This window comes from Erpetoichthys calabaricus, chromosome 10, assembly GCF_900747795.2.
Source record: "Erpetoichthys calabaricus chromosome 10, fErpCal1.3, whole genome shotgun sequence".
Classification (NCBI taxonomy): Eukaryota; Metazoa; Chordata; class Cladistia; order Polypteriformes; family Polypteridae; genus Erpetoichthys; species Erpetoichthys calabaricus.
The window spans coordinates 115,917,520-115,935,781 of NC_041403.2; the positions used below are offsets into that span (position 1 = coordinate 115,917,520).

The 18,262-nt window shown below is 37.9% G+C and overlaps 1 protein-coding gene across 2 annotated transcripts in view; it reads right to left on the minus strand.

The window, feature by feature from the left end:
- The window catches only part of dhx35 (DEAH-box helicase 35), a 53,951-nt gene that overhangs the window by 3,659 nt on the left and 32,030 nt on the right, over nucleotides 1–18,262 (minus strand). For both annotated transcript variants that reach the window (XM_028811758.2, XM_051932819.1), the window contains exons 14-19: nucleotides 14,033–14,087; nucleotides 13,257–13,352; nucleotides 3,487–3,581; nucleotides 2,429–2,506; nucleotides 2,200–2,329; nucleotides 154–235 (exon numbers count right to left, since the gene is read on the minus strand). In XM_028811758.2, the coding sequence (XP_028667591.1) occupies nucleotides 154–235; nucleotides 2,200–2,329; nucleotides 2,429–2,506; nucleotides 3,487–3,581; nucleotides 13,257–13,352; nucleotides 14,033–14,087 (536 nt within the window). The remainder of the gene's footprint in view (nucleotides 1–153; nucleotides 236–2,199; nucleotides 2,330–2,428; nucleotides 2,507–3,486; nucleotides 3,582–13,256; nucleotides 13,353–14,032; nucleotides 14,088–18,262) is intronic.

An 18,262-nucleotide genomic window follows, 5' to 3' on the forward strand; every position in this document is an offset into this window, starting at 1 on the left:
AATGATAAAAACATGAACCTTCTAACCACTTATCACAAACCACTTACAAGTTTTGGTTACTAGTTGTTTGTAAATTACTTCAACGATACTTGAAAAGTTACAATAATAGAAAAACACTCCAAAATATATATATATAAGTCCAAAAACACTCACCTATAGGTACCCGTGTAGTGAAGTCTAGCTGCATTAGCAAAAAACCCAGAAACAATACAGCGCAGGATGACATCTGGATCACCTGAAGAATGGATAATAGGGGTAATTAAAATACAATAGGTTCGCTTCCCGGGTCCTCCCTGCGTGGAGTTTGCATGTTCTCCCCGTGTCTGCGTGGGTTTCCTCCGGGCGCTCCGGTTTCCTCCCACAGTCCAAAGACATGCAGGTTAGGTGGACTGGCGATTCTAAATTGGCCCTAGTGTGTGCTGGGTGTGTTTGTGTGTGTCCTGCAGTGGGTTGGCACCCTGCCCAGGATTGTTTCCTGCCTTGTGCCCTGTGTTGGCTGGGATTGGCTCCAGCAGACCCCCGTGACCCTGTGTTTGGATTCAGCGGGTTGGAAAATGGATGGATGGATAGATGGATGGATGGATAAATAAAATTATAAAGAGATTCATTATAACATTCTCAAACCAGTTTAATACATTTCAGGGTCACAGAGGGCCAGAATCAATCCTGCCAGGTCGGAAATGACCCAAACAGGGCACCAATCCACTTTCTGGGCCCATTCACCCAGACAAAATGGGGCCAATCTGTCATCCCAACTCCCATTTCCATTCACTTATTTGGCTGACACTTTTATCCGAGGTGACTTACAACATTTATGATGCAATTGGTTACATTTCTTTTGGTTTTCGCATTGGAGCACAGGCAGGTCAAGTGACTTGTTCTTGGTCACACAGTGTCAGTAGCGGGATTTGAACCCACAACCCTCAGGGTTTGAAGTCCAAAGCTTTAATCACTGCACCACACTGCCAATGAACCTAATCTTGCAACTCTATGAGGCAATGAAAAGAATACCCATTCAGACCCTGGAGAATATGCAGACTCCAAATGGAAAATGGCCTGGCTTGGGATTCACATCCATCATTACTAGGTCCATGAAGAAGCAGCATGGCCCACTTTGTCATTGAGTTTATAAAGTTTGTTCTAGACTACTACTATAGCACACTTTCTGTTGTGGTTATTTTTAAATTAATGACAAACTGATTGATGGCATACATTTGACAGTTTAAGTAAAGAAATAAGAAAAAGAAATATATGAAAATGCTCACAGTGTTTTCACAGTGCTGTATGAGATGCAGGTGTCACTTTTAATAAACACAAAGAAGCTTTGCAATTACCCAATCTTACTATAGAGAGCACAGCATCATTATTTGCAAATGTTTTTTTTTTTATTTTTACATTTCCAATTACCACTAATCTCTACTACAGAAGTCTTTAACAATACACATAGTAAGCCACTTAGCTGTTGGCATACATAAACACTTGTGTTACCAAACATGTAACCAAAGACCATGAAGAACATTTCAAAAAAGTATCTGAAGGTCACATCTATAGAAAACTGAAGACCATTAATACGTGTTCTACCACATTTGCAAATCATATTAAATCAAAGCAATTGTCCATCCCGCTTTATGTTTTTATCGCAGTGAACTAAAGCTCCTGCTGTAGCAATCTATGCAGAACGTATTGACCATGGCTGGTCTCTGGTGTAGGACAATGCAGGTAGCCCCTAGGGATAATATCCAGGGCGGTAAAAAAACACTAAAGGAAACGATCCTTGTTATAGGCAATTTAAGAGACTGCCTATGACATACCACTTTGGCTGGGGTGGGGTAAGAGGGTGATGTAATAGGCTTTTATACGGATGGGCTAGAAAACCACACAAATTCTGACAATGACTTAGTCAGAAGGGAAGCCTGCTGGCCTAAGTGTCCAAGGGGGATAGCTGTGCTACGCATCACTAGCAAATCGATTTCTGAAAAATGCAACGATCTCACAGTTACTAGATGTGTCTTAATTTGTTTACTATGAGCATATGGATTAATTAAAAGATGACATAAAGAAGATAAAATAGTAAAATATCTGAGCAAAGACAGCATTATCACTAAAACAGGATTAAAAATCAACATTGCATATCTAATTGACTGGCACTTTGACCTTGGCATTCTTTCACATTCAGCAGTAACAAATGAAGAATGTTACCTTCACTAGATGTCTTGGGCACTTTGAACTTGGCTAGCATTCTCTGTAGCTGCTCTCTGACAGTTACAGCTCGCTGTAGACCCTTATAGTTTAGGAATCGTTCCTTACACCACTGAGAGCTTTTGTTATTCTACAAAAGCAACATGCATAAAGAATTACTTTGCTAGATCAAAACATCACATTATTAATTTAGAAATTAACATTTATGCGCGATTAATATTTTTCATACCTTTATAAATGCTTCATAGATATTTAACATGGTGAGGTGATCACCTTCTTTAACTGAAAATTTCCTATGTTCAATGGCCTAGAAGAAATAGTGAGGAAAATGTACATCGTAAGAGAAAATCTGAGTTTGTAATTCACTGACAGGAACAGAAACACTCAAACAGGAACCCCTTGTGCATATATAGACTATCTTAGGAATTAATTCCACAGTCGGGTGAATGTGTCAGGAATCACAAAAGTCAACCTGGTAAAGCTCTCTTTGAGACTTTGTACAAATCCCAGATGCATGTGGAAAATTATCCAGATGAAGAATGTAACAAATCCCAGCATTCTCATACAGATATGCTGGTATTTAAATGAGACCAGAGTTACTATCTTGATTACATTCTGTTAATGTTTAGTTACTAGGTTGTTCAAAAAATGTCAGAAAGTTATATGGATGTTGAAATAAGGGGGCCACCCTCCTTCCATCCAAGCAAGAAAGAAATTATTAAGCCCAGGTACCATCAGTGAAGGGCATACACCACCTTCTTCACTGCCGCTGTGTGTCATCAGTGGAGGAAATGGCATGCTGTACTATCAGGGCAGCGGTGGTGAAATTGTGGTGAGCAGAGCATGTGTCTGCACGTGTCTAGAAGCTGACGTTTACGCAGCTTTCAAAAGCAGTAAAAATGCATCAGCATACTGTATATGTTTGAATCTCCGCTGTCCACATCTGGCTTTGCTGGGGTTTTTTTTTTCTTTTCAATTTCCAATTCTTGGCATTGTCTGTGTCTCAAATGAATCTTCATGATTTGAATATTCTGTGCAAAATAATAAATTAAAGTAGAACTGACACAGCAATCAAGCATTGCTGCTTAGGTCTGTTTTAACAAATAAAAAACACAGCATTGGTGATCTTGAATCTCTTGTACAACTTTCACAGTCCTCTTCTCCCTTACCTGGGATATGGGTTCAAGGATTTATGCTGGTTTGGGTTAATAATCAAATCACAGTAAAAGTAATTTACCGGGTCACATGAGTGAAGAGTACATTAAACAGCATAGTCTCATCACTTACAGCTGCTTTCTTCTGATTGGGGGGAATCAACAGTATATTCTGGATTTGCATCATTGCAGCAATAGACAACATCTCCTCAGAACAGCCAAAATTCCCTGGAATGCAAGTTTACATAATCAGAAATAATGTAGGACCTGTTTGCTTATCTTAACACTGTTGAAATATATTCTAAATCTTATTTGTATTGTTATTCAAATCATTTAAGCCTGGTTCACTCCACATTAGTTTAAGTATTGCCTACTGAGTAAACTGATAATAATTTCTTTCATCTATGGAGAAGAAAAAGTCAAGTTTGGCCGTGATATGAATTCCAGCAACATGTACTTCTAGTGAGTTCATTTTAACTTTAGTAATTAATGACCAAACATTAATTAATGGCAAACAGTAATTTAATTTGATTCAATTTTGGCTCTGTATCGTCTCTGCAAACTGAAAAGTTATTTTTCTATCATGCACATTTTCGATCTTACTTTTAAAACATAATAATGTGAAATCTCTATTTCTTTATTCAGAATATTAGATAGTAAAAGTATAATTTAAAACCACACTTAGAGTTGGATCAGTATGTGAGAACCATTTACATAGGTGCAGGTTAAAAATATAATGTAGTGCATCTAAAGTACATATGCCCCATTAGTATCGACATTAAAATATTTCTGAGCCTATTTTTTTAAATTTTGTTCATTAATTGCATTTGTTATGTGACTACTGGGTAAATGGACGATTACCAAAATCAACATAACTACCATTTTCCACATGAATTCTTCAGTCAACAGTGGCACTACTTATTCTCAAGATAAACTGTGGTTAGGACAGCTGTGTGAAAACAATGCAGCCTTTCTGAGGATGGACTGATCTGCTGCTGATCTGGTCAGACACACAACGAATGGCCTATTGAATGAAGAAAATCCAGGAGTAGTAGTTGGGGTTGGATCCCCAAATGAAGGGCTACTGCAAAGAATGAAGCATATATATTGTGTGATCTAATTCAGAAGATTTATGAACAGGAGAAAATATCAGAGGAGAGGAGGAAAAGTGTGATTGTACCCATTTATAAGAAGGGAGATATTCAGGATTGTGGAAAATATAGAGGGATAAAGCTGAAGTCATAGACCATCACAGGGAAGGAGCAGATTGGTTTTCAGACAGAGGAACAGCTGATGCAGTCTTTGCATTAAGACAGCTCATAACAGAAGCATCAAGGAAAACAGAAACGCTTGCGTAAGGTGTTTTGGTGATTTGGAGAAGGCTTATGATGGGGTGCCACATCAAGGGGTCTGGTTACAATCACTGTTAGTATTAACAGACATGTTAGTCTTATTTAGTCGCTCAACTCTTTGGGCTGGTTATTGATTGTTCTGTTGAATCATGGAATAAAAGACCAATCCCCCTGGTGCATGCTTTTTGCTAAAAGACACTGTCAGCTAAAAGGAAATGTCAGAATTTAGTTGTATCTGGCCCCTTACCAACATTATATAGAGGGGATGTGATTTATAGCAGATTGCATTCCCTTCACTGCTGGCTAGATACCTGGTGTGCAAATAAAAGCATAGCGTTTGTGAACAATTGGGATGATTTTGGGGAAAGGCCTGGATTTTTCAAAAGAGATGGCCTTCATCCTAACTGTAGGGGATCTTATGTATTATCCCAAAATATGGCAGCAAAACTGCCTGGTTGACTGATTAGAGCACCATCCAGGCTGCAGTCATGTGATCTTAAATCACAGGCTGTTGTTTATCCCACCTGTTACTATCCTGAAGCTGTTACCCATAATCCCTCTTGTGGGGCATCCAGTAAATTTAGTCTTGATACAAACCTTAAATTAATTGATAACCAAAAAATAAGGTGTACAATTAGACCAAGGGATAAAACCAGACCCTCCACCAGGGGCATCTGTAACAGAAATTTACTTCAAATTAAAACAAAAAATATATCACCAGGTCAGAAAGAACCATGCAGTTTTAAATGCTCCTTATTGAACATTTGCTCTCTTGGCACTAAAGCTGTTTTGGTAAATGATATTATATTAAGTACAAAATCTGATCTGTGTCTTCTCACTGAAACCTGGCCTAGTAAATGTGACAATGTCCTCCTAGCTGAGGCGTCACCAGATGGCTACTCGTTCCTTCATAAGTCTAGAGATTCTGGTCGAGGAGGAGGACTTGGAATAATTCACTGTAGCAAAATGCAAATCACTTCTAAAAATTTAGGCAACTTTATATCCTTTGAGGCATTCATTTTAAATATTATAACAGATTCCAACACAATTATAGTGCTAGTCTACAGACCACCAGGGCCTTATTCATTGTCCATGACTGAATTTAGCAACCTTCTATCTGATTTGGCTATAAATTATGATCACGTAGTACTGATGGGGGATTTTAATGTAAACACTGATGTGGAAACTGACACTTTTAGCAAATGTTTTACTTATTTGTTAAATTCATTAGGATTTTGTCAGAATGTCAAAGGTCCAACTCATAATCATAACCACACATTAGATTTAATTATAACTTACATATTTGAAATTCAAAATTTAAATATTACTCCATTAAATGAAGTTATTTCCGATCACTACTTAATTACATTTGATTTAGTCCTGCCCTTGCCAACACACTCACAGATTAAAACAAAGACAGTGCGACATCTAGATTGTAATTCTGCTTCAAAATTTATGGATACTTTGAGTAAGTCGAGTGCAATTATGGAAAACCATTTAGATCAGTTAACATCAAATGTAAACGTGGAAAACAATTTAGATCAGCTAACATCACATTATAATATGACCTTAAGAAATGCTCTGGACACAGTGGCTCCCCTTAACACTAGAATTACCAGAGCCTACGAAAAAACTCGTAGATCCGGCCCACCTTAAATCGCTTCTTAAAACCTTTCTCACCTCTCCGCCAGCGTCTTTTGTCATCTAAATGTACTGATAAAGACAAGCTGCCAGCAGCCGGCTATTCCATCCCCCCAACGACTGTGTAAACACATTGTTAAAACAGAAACGGTTTACAATATTCTAGTAGCAAATGACAAAATGTAGGCATAAACTATATAATGTATGAAGCCTGAAGTCCAAATATCAAAGAAACACTTTCACAAAAGGTACAAAAAAAAGCCACCGCCAAAAAAACCCGTCTTAGTGTGAGACATTGGCATAACTTAACTATCACTGCTTCCGTGGCGTAACACTATCAGTCGCTGACTGGGAATCAGAAGGTCATGAGTTCGATCCTGCGCAACTCCCATTTGAGAAGTGTGCTTTATTTTCACTATATTAGAATAAAATGATACATTTGATTTCAGTCTGTAACAGCCGGTGTAATTTATGATATTTGTAAAGGTTAGCTTTATTTTTTTAAAATTCACTTTTCATTGTCTCAGTCGCGTTCAGGATCCATCCCTACCGTTTTTACATAAAGACGCGCTATAGTTCTGCAGTGTATCACGATACATACGACCGCGTGTTTTTTTCCCCCAGTATTGCCAGTCCCCATGTGTTGCTGTATGCTGTTTCTTTTGTACTCCAGGACATGCAGAGGAAAGCATAGTAAAGAGCAGTAACTTCAGCGCTATATGCAATCATCAGACACTCCCCATCTGATGCTGTTTTCACATAAAGACGCGCTAAAGCTCTGCAGTGTACTTGTGACTGCATTGTCGTACCAATGCTTGCGAACTGAAGTGTCTGCATGCACTTTTCATGGCATTATACGTGTATTTTTTGAGCATGCCCATGTAGCTCAAACACAGGAACATATGTTGATGTAAAAGTATAACAAAACAAGTGCACTTTTATTCAAGACTATAACCGAAGAAAAAAGAAAGCAAGTTACAGTAGGTGGAATGCTAAGAACTGCTGATTTCCATTCTGTGCTATATAACTGTTAACATTTGAATCTGAATCTAGCGCTGTCTGATTTAGTGTGCGCAAGAACATGCAGGTGGCCAGTTGCTGAGTGCTACAACGCACATTTTAAAAAAAGAAAGAGACAAATATATGTGATGTTTTGAAGAAATCATTTTATGACGCGAATAGTACCAATCAGAAAACATCATCGAAGTAATGCAATATTATTTGAAAACGAACAGCGTCAGGTTGGGTGTGAAGTTATACTGGCGCTGTTTGAGTCAGATCAGAAGCTGAATAAGCTGAAAAAGCTCCTGTTCTGACTCTAAGTAAAAAAGCATGAATTAATCAACAGAAATAACCGCGATTGACATTTTAAAGTTAACGATTTACAGTGCATACCAATTTATAAATTCAATGTCCGTTCGAGGAAAAAAAAAACACTTTCTTCAAAGCTGGGAATCGAACTTGCGTCTCTGTGGCACAGTAAGGCAGTGGTGCTCCAAGTGAGCAAACCGTCCTTATAACTTATTTTTTCAAGATCCATAACACACAGACAGACAGAGCACTGCGTAATACAGAGACAGACAGGCAGAGATATACAAATAAACAGGGAAGGCACATGTACTGAAAGAAAAAAAAAATCAACATGTGCGTTGTTTCTGCAGCACTGAATAAGCTCCCCCAATCTGACTCTCTAAGTAACAGCGCAAGTACAGACACAAATCAAGTGCATGTGTGTACTGTATAATATTAACAAAAAGAGCAGCTTACTACTGAAAACGGCAAATATAGGAGTGAGTGGGGATCGAACCAGTACTCTTGATTACACTTGGTTTGTGTCTGTACTTGCGCTGTTACTTAGAGAGCCAGATCGGGGGAGGGGTGATGTTAGAGCGGGTGAGCTCATTCAGTGCTACAGAAACAACGCGCATGTTGATTTTTTTTTCTTTCAGTACATGTGCCTTCCCTGTTTATTTGTATATCTCTGCCTGTCTGTCTCTGTATTACGCAGTGCTCTGTCTGTCTGTGTGTTATGGATCTTGAAAAAAATAAGTTATAAGGACAGTTGTTCATGTTAATTGCAGTCTCAATTGTTAAAAACATATTTTAAAAGGAGCATCCCACATGAAAATATAACGATCTCATTACCTGACAGTGCATACCAATTTACAAATTTTATGTCTGTTTGAGGTTAAAAAGAAAAAAAAGAAGTAACACTTTATCCCCAGCGGGGAATTGAACTCATGTTTGTGAGGCAGAGAAAAGCTACTCGGTCTGAGAGGCAAATCTTAGCGTGCTACGCCACGGAAGTTGTTATATAGTGTGTGAAGCTTTTGTGGAAGTGTTTATTTGATCTTAGGAACTCGGGCTTTACACATTCTATAGTTTATGCCTACATTTTGTAACATTTATTACTAAAATATGAAAAAGTTTCTGTTTTAGCAATGTGTTTACACAGATTACTGTAGAAACGGAACACGCATGAAATGCATGTATTCCAAATAGCGATCCTTTATTTCTATTCTAAAACTCCAGCAGTTCAGTCACTCCCAGATAATCAAACAAGGCATGAGCTGGGAAAACTTAGTGAACGTTCTGCGACGGTGGGGGATGGAATAGCCGGCTGCTCGCTGCTCCTCTTAATCGGCACATTTAGAAGACAAAAGAGAGGTGAGAACGGTTTTAAGGTGGGCCGGATCTACGAGTTTTTTCGTAGACTCTGGTAATTCTAGTGTTAAAACAAAAGTGATCAAAGCACACAGAAACTCTCCCTGGTTTAACGAAAACACTCGAGCTCTTAAATTAGAGTATTGAAAACTGGAGGGCAGATGGAGAACAACAAAGCTACATGTCTTTCAAATTGCTTGGACAGAGAGTGTTAATAAATATAAAAAAAGCCCTCTTTAAAGCTCACTCAGAATACTATTCTACAATAATACAGTAGACAGCAATAATAAAAATCCTTGGGTACTGTTTAGAACAGTGGCTAAATTAACAAGTGGAAATTCAGATCAACAGTGCAAAATACCAACAGATATTAGCAGTACAGACTTTATGAACTTCTTCAACGAGAAAATTAAAAATATAAGATCCCAGATCTCTGCATCACACTACAAACCAAATACTAGCTTAGCAGACCCTGTCTCACATTGCATTTAGGACTTTAATAACTTTAATCCTGTAACTGAGCAGGAAGTCTTAACTTTAATTTCTAAAATGAAGCCCACTACTTGTTCCCTAGATCCAGTGCCAACAAAACTAGTAAAAAGTGCAATGGATGTTCTTACATCGCCTATTCTAAACATTATCAATAGTTCTTTATTGCATGGCACAGTACCTGATGCACTAAAAGTGTCAGTCATTAAACCATTACTTAAAAAGTCAGACCTTGACCCGCACATACTAAATAATTATAGGCCTATTTCAAATTTACCGTTCCTCTCTAAAATACTAGAAAAAGTAGTCGCCAGTCAGCTTCAGTCACACCTTATGCATTACAATTTATTTGAGAAATTCTAATCTGGTTTCCACACTGGTCATAGTACAGAAACGGCACTAACGCGGGTTGTAAATGACATTCTGATATCCTCTGATGAAGGAAACTCCACTGTAATTATGTTGTTGGACTTAAGTACAGCATTTCACACCACTGACCATTCAATTTTACTACACAGGCTAGAAAATGATGTGGGGCTTACAGGCACCGTGCTCGCTTGGTTTAGTTCTTATTTATCAAATCGATTCCAATATGTACAGAAATGTGCTGACAGTACTCCATAATTATACACAGAAGTTCAATATGGTGTCCCGCAGGGCTCAGTACTGGTACCTTTATTGTTTTCGCTTTACATGCTTCCACTGGGATCTCTCATTAGGAAACATAATGTTAATTTTCACTCGTATGCAGATGACACCCAGTTATACCTTTCATTTAAATCAAATGAAGTTTCTCCAATGTTGTCTTTAATTAGTTGTGTTAGTGAATTAAAGGAATGGATGAATGAGAACTACTTGTCTTTAAACACAGATAAAACGGAGATGTTAATTGTTGGAGGGAATGACGCTGATCACAACAATATTTTGTCATCATTTAACTCAGTTGGAATCCCCAATAATTATACTGAATCAGCCAGCAATCTAGGAGTTATCTTTGAGCGCATATTACAAAGTTGTCCAAATCATGTTTCTTCCATCTTAAAAATGTTAGGAAATTAAGGCACTTTCTAAATAAACAGGATTCTGAGAAAATAATTCATGCATTTATCTCTAGTAGGATTGACTACTGCAATGCGGTGTTCACTGGATGTTCAAACTGTTCTCTATACAGCCTCCAGTTAATCCAAAATGCGGCTGCAAGAATTATTACAAAAACAAGAAAATACGTACACATAACTCCAGTTCTTAAATCCTTACACTGGCTCCCGGTTAAGTTTAGGGCAGATTTCAAAATCCTCCTTTTAACATATAAAGCATTAAATGGCCAAGGTCCGGATTACTTGTCAGAACTTATCATGACTTACAAACCAGAGCGCACATTAAGATCTCAAGATGCCGGTCTGCTTATGATTCCAAGGATTAATAAAATAACAATGGGAGGTCGAGCTTTTAGTTACAGGGCCCCTAAACTGTGGAATGGTCTGCCTGCTACTATAAGAGATGCCCCTTCGGTCTCAGCTTTTAAATCTCGGCTGAAGACTCACTACTTCAGTTTAGCATATCCTGACTAGAGCTGCTGATTAACTGTACAGACTGCATCTCTGTTGTTAGTCATTAGCACTAAAACATAAGTAACACGATAGTTAGAATTGGATACTAACCCTCACCTATTCTGTTTCTCTTCTCGGTACTCAAATGTGGCACTTGGTGCCACGGCCCACCTATCAAGTTGTTTTGCCTGCCTAAGGTAAAGTCATCCCTGATGGAGGATCGCAGGAATCATGGGAAGGAGGGGTCCTTTCATCGGATTGGCTGGCCCAGCGCTGTTTCAGCCATGGAATGGCCAAATGGGGGAGGCAGCTTGATCGATAAGGTCTCCAGGACTCTAAATATATCCAAATCTTCTTATGTGATATCATTTACTGTTAAATTCTGCTCTGTACTTCTAAAATTTTTATTTTTATACTGTATTGAGGATTTGTTCTGTTCTGTGTATTGTATTGTATTGACCCCCTTCTTTGTGACACCCACTGCACGCCCAAACCTACCTGGAAAGGGCTTTGAACTGCCTTTCCCAAGGTTTCTCCCATTTTTCCCTACAAGGTTTTTTGGGAGTTTTTCCCTGTCTTCTTAGAGAGTCAAGGCTGGGGGGGCTGTCAAGAGGTAGGGCCTGTTACAGCCCATTGCGGCACTTCTTGTGTGATTTTGGGCTATACAAAAATAAATTGTATTGTATTATATTGTAATGACATTGTGTTACGTGGAATCAGAAAGAACAAACTGGAGAGGATGTCAGAAGAATAGAGAAGGGCTTTGGAGGACAGAGAATCGAAGAGAAATAGTAAGAAAACAAAATATCTGAGGTTTAATTATGATCAGAGTTCAGAGGTTAGCCTGCAAGTAGCACTATTTATACAAGTGGATACATTTAAATACTTAGGATTAGAATGGTAGACCAAGATGGAAGATGCAAAGATAACTCACAGAGTGCAATGTGGATATGACATCTGGAAATGGGTACCATGAGTATTGTGCAATCAAAAAATTAAGGCAAAGCTTAACCACAAGTTTTTTAAGACAGTGGTAAGACCAACAATGATATATGGTCTTGAGACACGTGCAGTAAATGGAGCACAGGAGAAGAAGCTGGATGGGGGAGAAATGAGAATGTTGAGATAGATGTGTGGAGTTACAAAAAAAGACAAAATAAAAAAAAGACAATCAGAGATACAACAAAAGTAGGAGAGATATCTAAAAATGTACAGGAAAGTAGGCTGAAGGGCTATGACTTTTGTGACAATGAGTATGTGGGCAAAAGGCTGATGGTAATGTAAGTATGGCAAAGAGAAAGCAAGGGAGGCTGAAATAAAAGTGGATGGATAAAGTAAAAGACAATTTGAAGGAAAGGGGTGTGACTGGGAAATAGGTGAAGGACCAAGCTGTGTGTCGAGAGCCGAACAGGCAAATCAGCCCCACATAGAAGTGGAAGACATGAAAAGGAAGAAGGTGATTTTGACCATACTTAATCTAATTTTGTTATTTGTATAATTCTGTTTAATACAGTATCTGTACAAACTTTACAGTTCACACTACTCTCAGACTAGCTGCCTCCATGAAAGAATAACACCACATGCTGGCTTGTGATGTGAAGGGAATGTGTGTGGCATAACACATTCATCATTTTCAAAGATATACTTAAAAGATATTTTTAAAGACAATAATTTCGAGTGGATATCTGTGCCAAATAATCAAAAGATGTTTATGAATAAAACAAAAAAAATCAATTATTTTGAAATTATTAAAAAGAATCCTAAAATTAACAACTCGTTATGAGTTATTAAATTACACAAACATCATTGTAAGTGTTTTAATTCAGGGGCTGCAACTGTCAATGATTACAAGTTTTTTTTTTTTTTATAATTTTGTGACAAAAGTATTCAGTTTATTACTGTCTGGCACCAAAAACACAAATATGCAACCAAATATTTCAATATATCATTAGTAAATGTTTACCTTGTGACTGTTGGAAAAAAGTAGGTCTGACATTTCTATCTCTAGTTCAAATGTTACACAGGAGTGAAAAGTAGCTTAACATTCTCAAACCCACTTAACCTGATCAATGGTCAGTGGAGGCTAGAACCTATCCTACTAGCATCTGTATTTGAAATATATAATAAAATATATTTTCCCAGTGCTGAATTAAGTGAGTGATGTCTGAAAGGAGAGTTGTTATTTAGCAGATGATAATCATGCCAACCTGATTCCAGCAGCATTTTAGCAAACATGGGGCTCAGGGGAAACTCAGCCATGCGGAACCCCAAAGGCTCAGTCAGTTGACCCTGTTCATCTAAGCCTGTGAAGACAAAGAAGCCTTGTTTAGTTTATTACACAAATGCACATCAATATTACTCAACTGTGTTATTCAATTCAAAACCACTTCTCTAAGCACAAAAATACAGAGATCTGACACAAAGGTTTACTTACATCAGCTGTGATAACCACAGCATAAAGTCACAGCTGTAACTAAGGAAGTTATTAGGCAAGTTCTAAGCTTGTGAGCTTCAGTGTATCCAAATATAACTTTTTATGCATTAAATTATACTAAGACAAATACTGTAGTGTTTTTACTGATATTTATGGTTGATGTCAAATCTTATCTATTTTATTGCCCTTGAACCATTTCATTTTGTATTAATATCACCTTATGAAATCTTATAACCATTGATGATCCTTATACTGTATACACACAGTAGGTGAAACAACCATGTTAATAAGTCATCACAAGTTTTCTATATAATGCTAAATTGCAAATGTCCTTTGAAATTGCACTGTATGCACAATACATTTTACAAAAAAATATTTTTTATTTGACAGGAAATCCAGAGGAACAAAAATGAGCCATTTCCTCATTTCTTTGTGGTATAAATGATGTGTGACCATAACATGCTTGTCTAGGATCTTCTACTACTTAATTCAACAGAAGCATGACTGTGAAAGTTATTTTCTTCTTATAAATTAAGGAGAGGTACTTACCTCCAAGCGCATACAGCAGTTCCAGTGCCTGCACCATGGATTGGGCTGGAGGAGGCTGGAAGATAAGAATGTAAGAAATGTGACAAACAACAGGAGACCACTCAGTCCATCAAGCTTGTTTGTTTGGTCAAGCTTGGTCTAAGAGCTAAGCTGTCCCATTATCTCATCCAGATACTTCTTATATTATTTCAAGGTTTCTGCTTCAACTTCATGATTCGCTAGTTTGTTCCAGATTTCCAAACACTGACACTCGATTGTAGGAAAATGGCCCTTTATTTTTCCTTGTAATAATTTCTTCTTTATGTTACTATAGACACATTATGCTGCAATAAATCTGTATTTTGGTTGTGTTTTGTGCATCCCTTTCACAATCAGTATTTTTATCATTTTTAACGGTTAGTTTGTGTCAATATTTGCAAAACAGACAGATGTACCTACTGCACTGCTCTGCTGTTGGGTTAATGAGTGTACTAACCACAAACTGTTAATGCTTCTAAAGGGAACTGAAAGTATACATCTTATTTTGATCCTGTTTCTGCTTTACTCTTGAACCTGAGATCTGTGACTTGATGTTGCATTTATTATAGCAAACAAAAGCTGGTTTTCTTTCTCATTAAACATAATGGGAGATAACTCATATTTCTGATTTTACTTTTATCTTTCTATATAATACGCTACTGTGGCTGTTCGTTTGTCTGTCCAGGATTTTAAATCACCTGTAGCTCACAAACCGTTTGAACTATTGATCTGAAATTTGGTAAACATATATTATGTGACGTTCACTATCCGCTTTTGGGGTGATGATTTTTATTACTCCTTTTATTTTTATTTTATTTTATTGTAGAATCAACTCTCGGCAGCGCGCAACAGGGTGGCCGTGCGGCGCATGCGTATGGGCGCCGTTCTCATTCCCTACCACCTTCGCTAATCATTCTTGAGGCAGATTGAAGACTTAAGTGCCAGATTAAGTGAATAATTAAAGAAAATGTACTAAGTAATTGCAACACAAAAACTAACAATCAGTTTTAATGCAAAAAGATGCCAATGAAAGAAGAGAAGCAGCGGGCCGCTAGGGTGGAATAAAGAAGAGCTACTCAGGAAGCAGGAAGTGCATCAACCTCTGAGCAAACAAATGCTAAACAGAGACAGAGAAAGAGGATGAAAACTAGGAATGCTCAAGTCAAGTGTATTCACTGCACGTTATCATGCAGTACGCCGTTACTGGTTATTATATAAAAGGCTTTAAAATTGCTATCAGTAACTGTTTAGGTACTGCTAAGATGTATCTTTTACTCATTTATTCTTACATAACAAGACCTTTACAAAGGTTTCTTCTGGTGTTAACAACCCAAAGCACCAGCAAAGTGGTTATTCATCTATGCAATGTGATCTACTAAAACATCTTCACTTTGGAATGGTCAGAGTTGGCTTAGGTGAGACATATCTTTTGATATTGCATTCCTAATTATAAAACCTGTGAAAATCCTTCATATTAACAAGTAATTTTATCAGCAGATGATAGATAGATAGATAGATAGATAGATAGATAGATAGATAGATAGATAGATAGATAGATAGATAGATAGATAGATAGATAGATAGATAGATAGATAGATAGATACTTTATTAATCCCAATGGGAAATTCACATTCTTCAGCAGCAGCATACTGATACAATAAATAATATTAAATTAAAGAATGATAATAATGCAGGTGAAAAACAGACAATAACTATGTATAATGTTAAATGTTAACGTTTACCCCCCCGGATGGAATTAAACAGTCGCATAGTTTGGGGGAGGAACGATCTCCTCAATCTGTCAATGGAGCAGGACAGTGACAGCAGTCTGTCGCTGAAGCTGCTCTTCTGTCTGGAGATGATACTATTAAGTGGATGCAGTGGATTCTCCATAATTGATAGGAGCCTGCTGAGCGCCCTTCGCTCTGCCACAGATGTTAAACTGTCCAGCTCCATGCCAACAATAGAGCTTGCCTTCCTCACCAGTTTGTCCAGACGTGAGGCGTCTTTCCTCTTAATGCTGCCTCCCCAGCACACCACCGTGTAGAAGAGGGCGCTCGCCACAACTGTCTGATAGAACATCTGCAGCATCTTATTGCAGATGTTGAAGGACGCCAGCCTTCTAAGGTAGTATAACCGGCTCTGTCCTTTCTTGCACAGCGCATCAGTATTGGCAGTCCAGTCTAATTTATCATCCAGCTGCACTCCCAGATATTTATAGGTCTGCACCATCTGCACACAGTCACCTTTGATGATCACTGGGTCTATGAGGGGTCTGGGCCTCCTAAAATCCACCACCAGCTCTTTGGTTTTGCTGGTGTTCAGGTGTAGGTGGTTTGAGTCGCACCATTTAACAAAGTCATTGATTAGGTCCCTATACTCCTCCTCCTGCCCACTCCTGATGCAGCCCACGATAGCAGTGTCATCAGTGAACTTTTGCACATGGCAGGACTCCGAGTTGTATTGGAAGTCCGATGTATATAGGCTCAACAGGACCGGAGAAAGTACAGTCCCCTGTGGCGCTCCTGTGTTGCTGACCAAAATGTCAGATGTGCAGTTCCCAAGACGCACATACTGAGGTCTGTCTTTAAGATGGTCCACGATCCATGCCACTATGTATGAATCTAATCCAATCTCTGTCAGCTTGTCCCTAAGGAGCAGAGGTTGGATTGTGTTGAAGGCGCTAGAGAAGTCTAGACAAATAATTCTTACAGCACCACTGCCTCTGTCCAAGTGAGAGAGGGATCGGTGTAGCATATAGATGATGGCATCCTCTGCTCCCACCTTCTCCTGATATGCAAACTGCAGAGGGTCTTATTAAGCCATACGGCACAGAGATGAATAACGTATTTACAGAAGTTTTATAAGCATAATGAACAGCAAAAGAAGCCTTTGTTATGGTCTTGTTATATTGAGTAATTTTTCATTTTTTCAGTACCTAAACTAAAGTGTTGCCTTGATATTTTAAACCGCATTTTCAATTTCAGGGAAGCATAATTAGGTACCCCAACAAACGTATCTCTTTTGGAGACTGCTGGTTTGACACAACTTCTAAAACAAAGGTATAATGAAAAATAAGTATTAAGGTTATATGTGTTATATTTTTGCTGAATCTGTAAAGTTGGAAAAGTTCCCATTTCATTTAATCCTGTGTTATTCTTTGACAACTAGACATGCAATGCAGCACTAGAGTGGCACCCCACTTTACAAACTCGTAGTTTAAAAAAAACTTTTTTAAACAATAACCTACTTTTCTTGCAATTTCTTTTAAAAGTTTGATGCATTTTTGTTTTTAACTTAGTAGCACATTTTTAAGTTGCCGTTCATAAAATTGTTTGTCTTGTTAAAATAAGAAAGGCCTTTTACTTTGAAGAACATTATTCATAAATAACTGCACTATTTGCCCATGCAGTCTTTTACAGAGGGGTGAATCCATCCCCATCTTTATTTCTGAGAGGTGGGTTGCTCATTTTATACCCAGTCCTGTTTCTGACTTGCTGCCAATTAACTTAATTAGTTGTGAGATGTTCAATTAGGTGGTTTTTTTTCACATTACACAACTTTTTCAGTCTTCTGTTGCCCATGTCCAAACCTTTTTGAAACGAGTTGCTGGCAGCAAAGTCAAAACGAGCATATACTTTTCATAAAACGATAAAATTAGTCAGTTTCAACATCTGATATGTTATCTTTGTTCTATTTATAATTAAATATGGCTTTAAATGATTTGCAAATCATCACCTTTTACTATTATTTACATTTTACACAGCATCCCAACCTTTTTGGAAACAGGGCTATATATTTGAATATTTACTGATTTTTAATAGGAGCATTCAGACCCTAATTTTTGTATAATTTGACAGCCATAATGCATACATTTACACTGAACGTCTTTGGAATGTGACAATAAACTGGAATATCTGGAGAAAATCTAAAGACATATGGGCAAAATTCATACTTTCATAAGGACTCTGGCCAGGTACAGATAAAACATAATGGTCCTGAAGTTGTAAGGTATTTAGTATTCTGCTACCATGCTATGCCAGTCATATTTAAAATAAAAATAATTTATCAAACAACTATTATTCTATCTATCCATTTTTGCAACCCGCTTATCCAGGGCAGGGTGGTGGGGAAACTGGTGCCTAACCCAGCAATCATCAGGTGCAAAGGAGGAGCAACACATGGACAGGTCTCCTTCTTGCAAGGCAACAG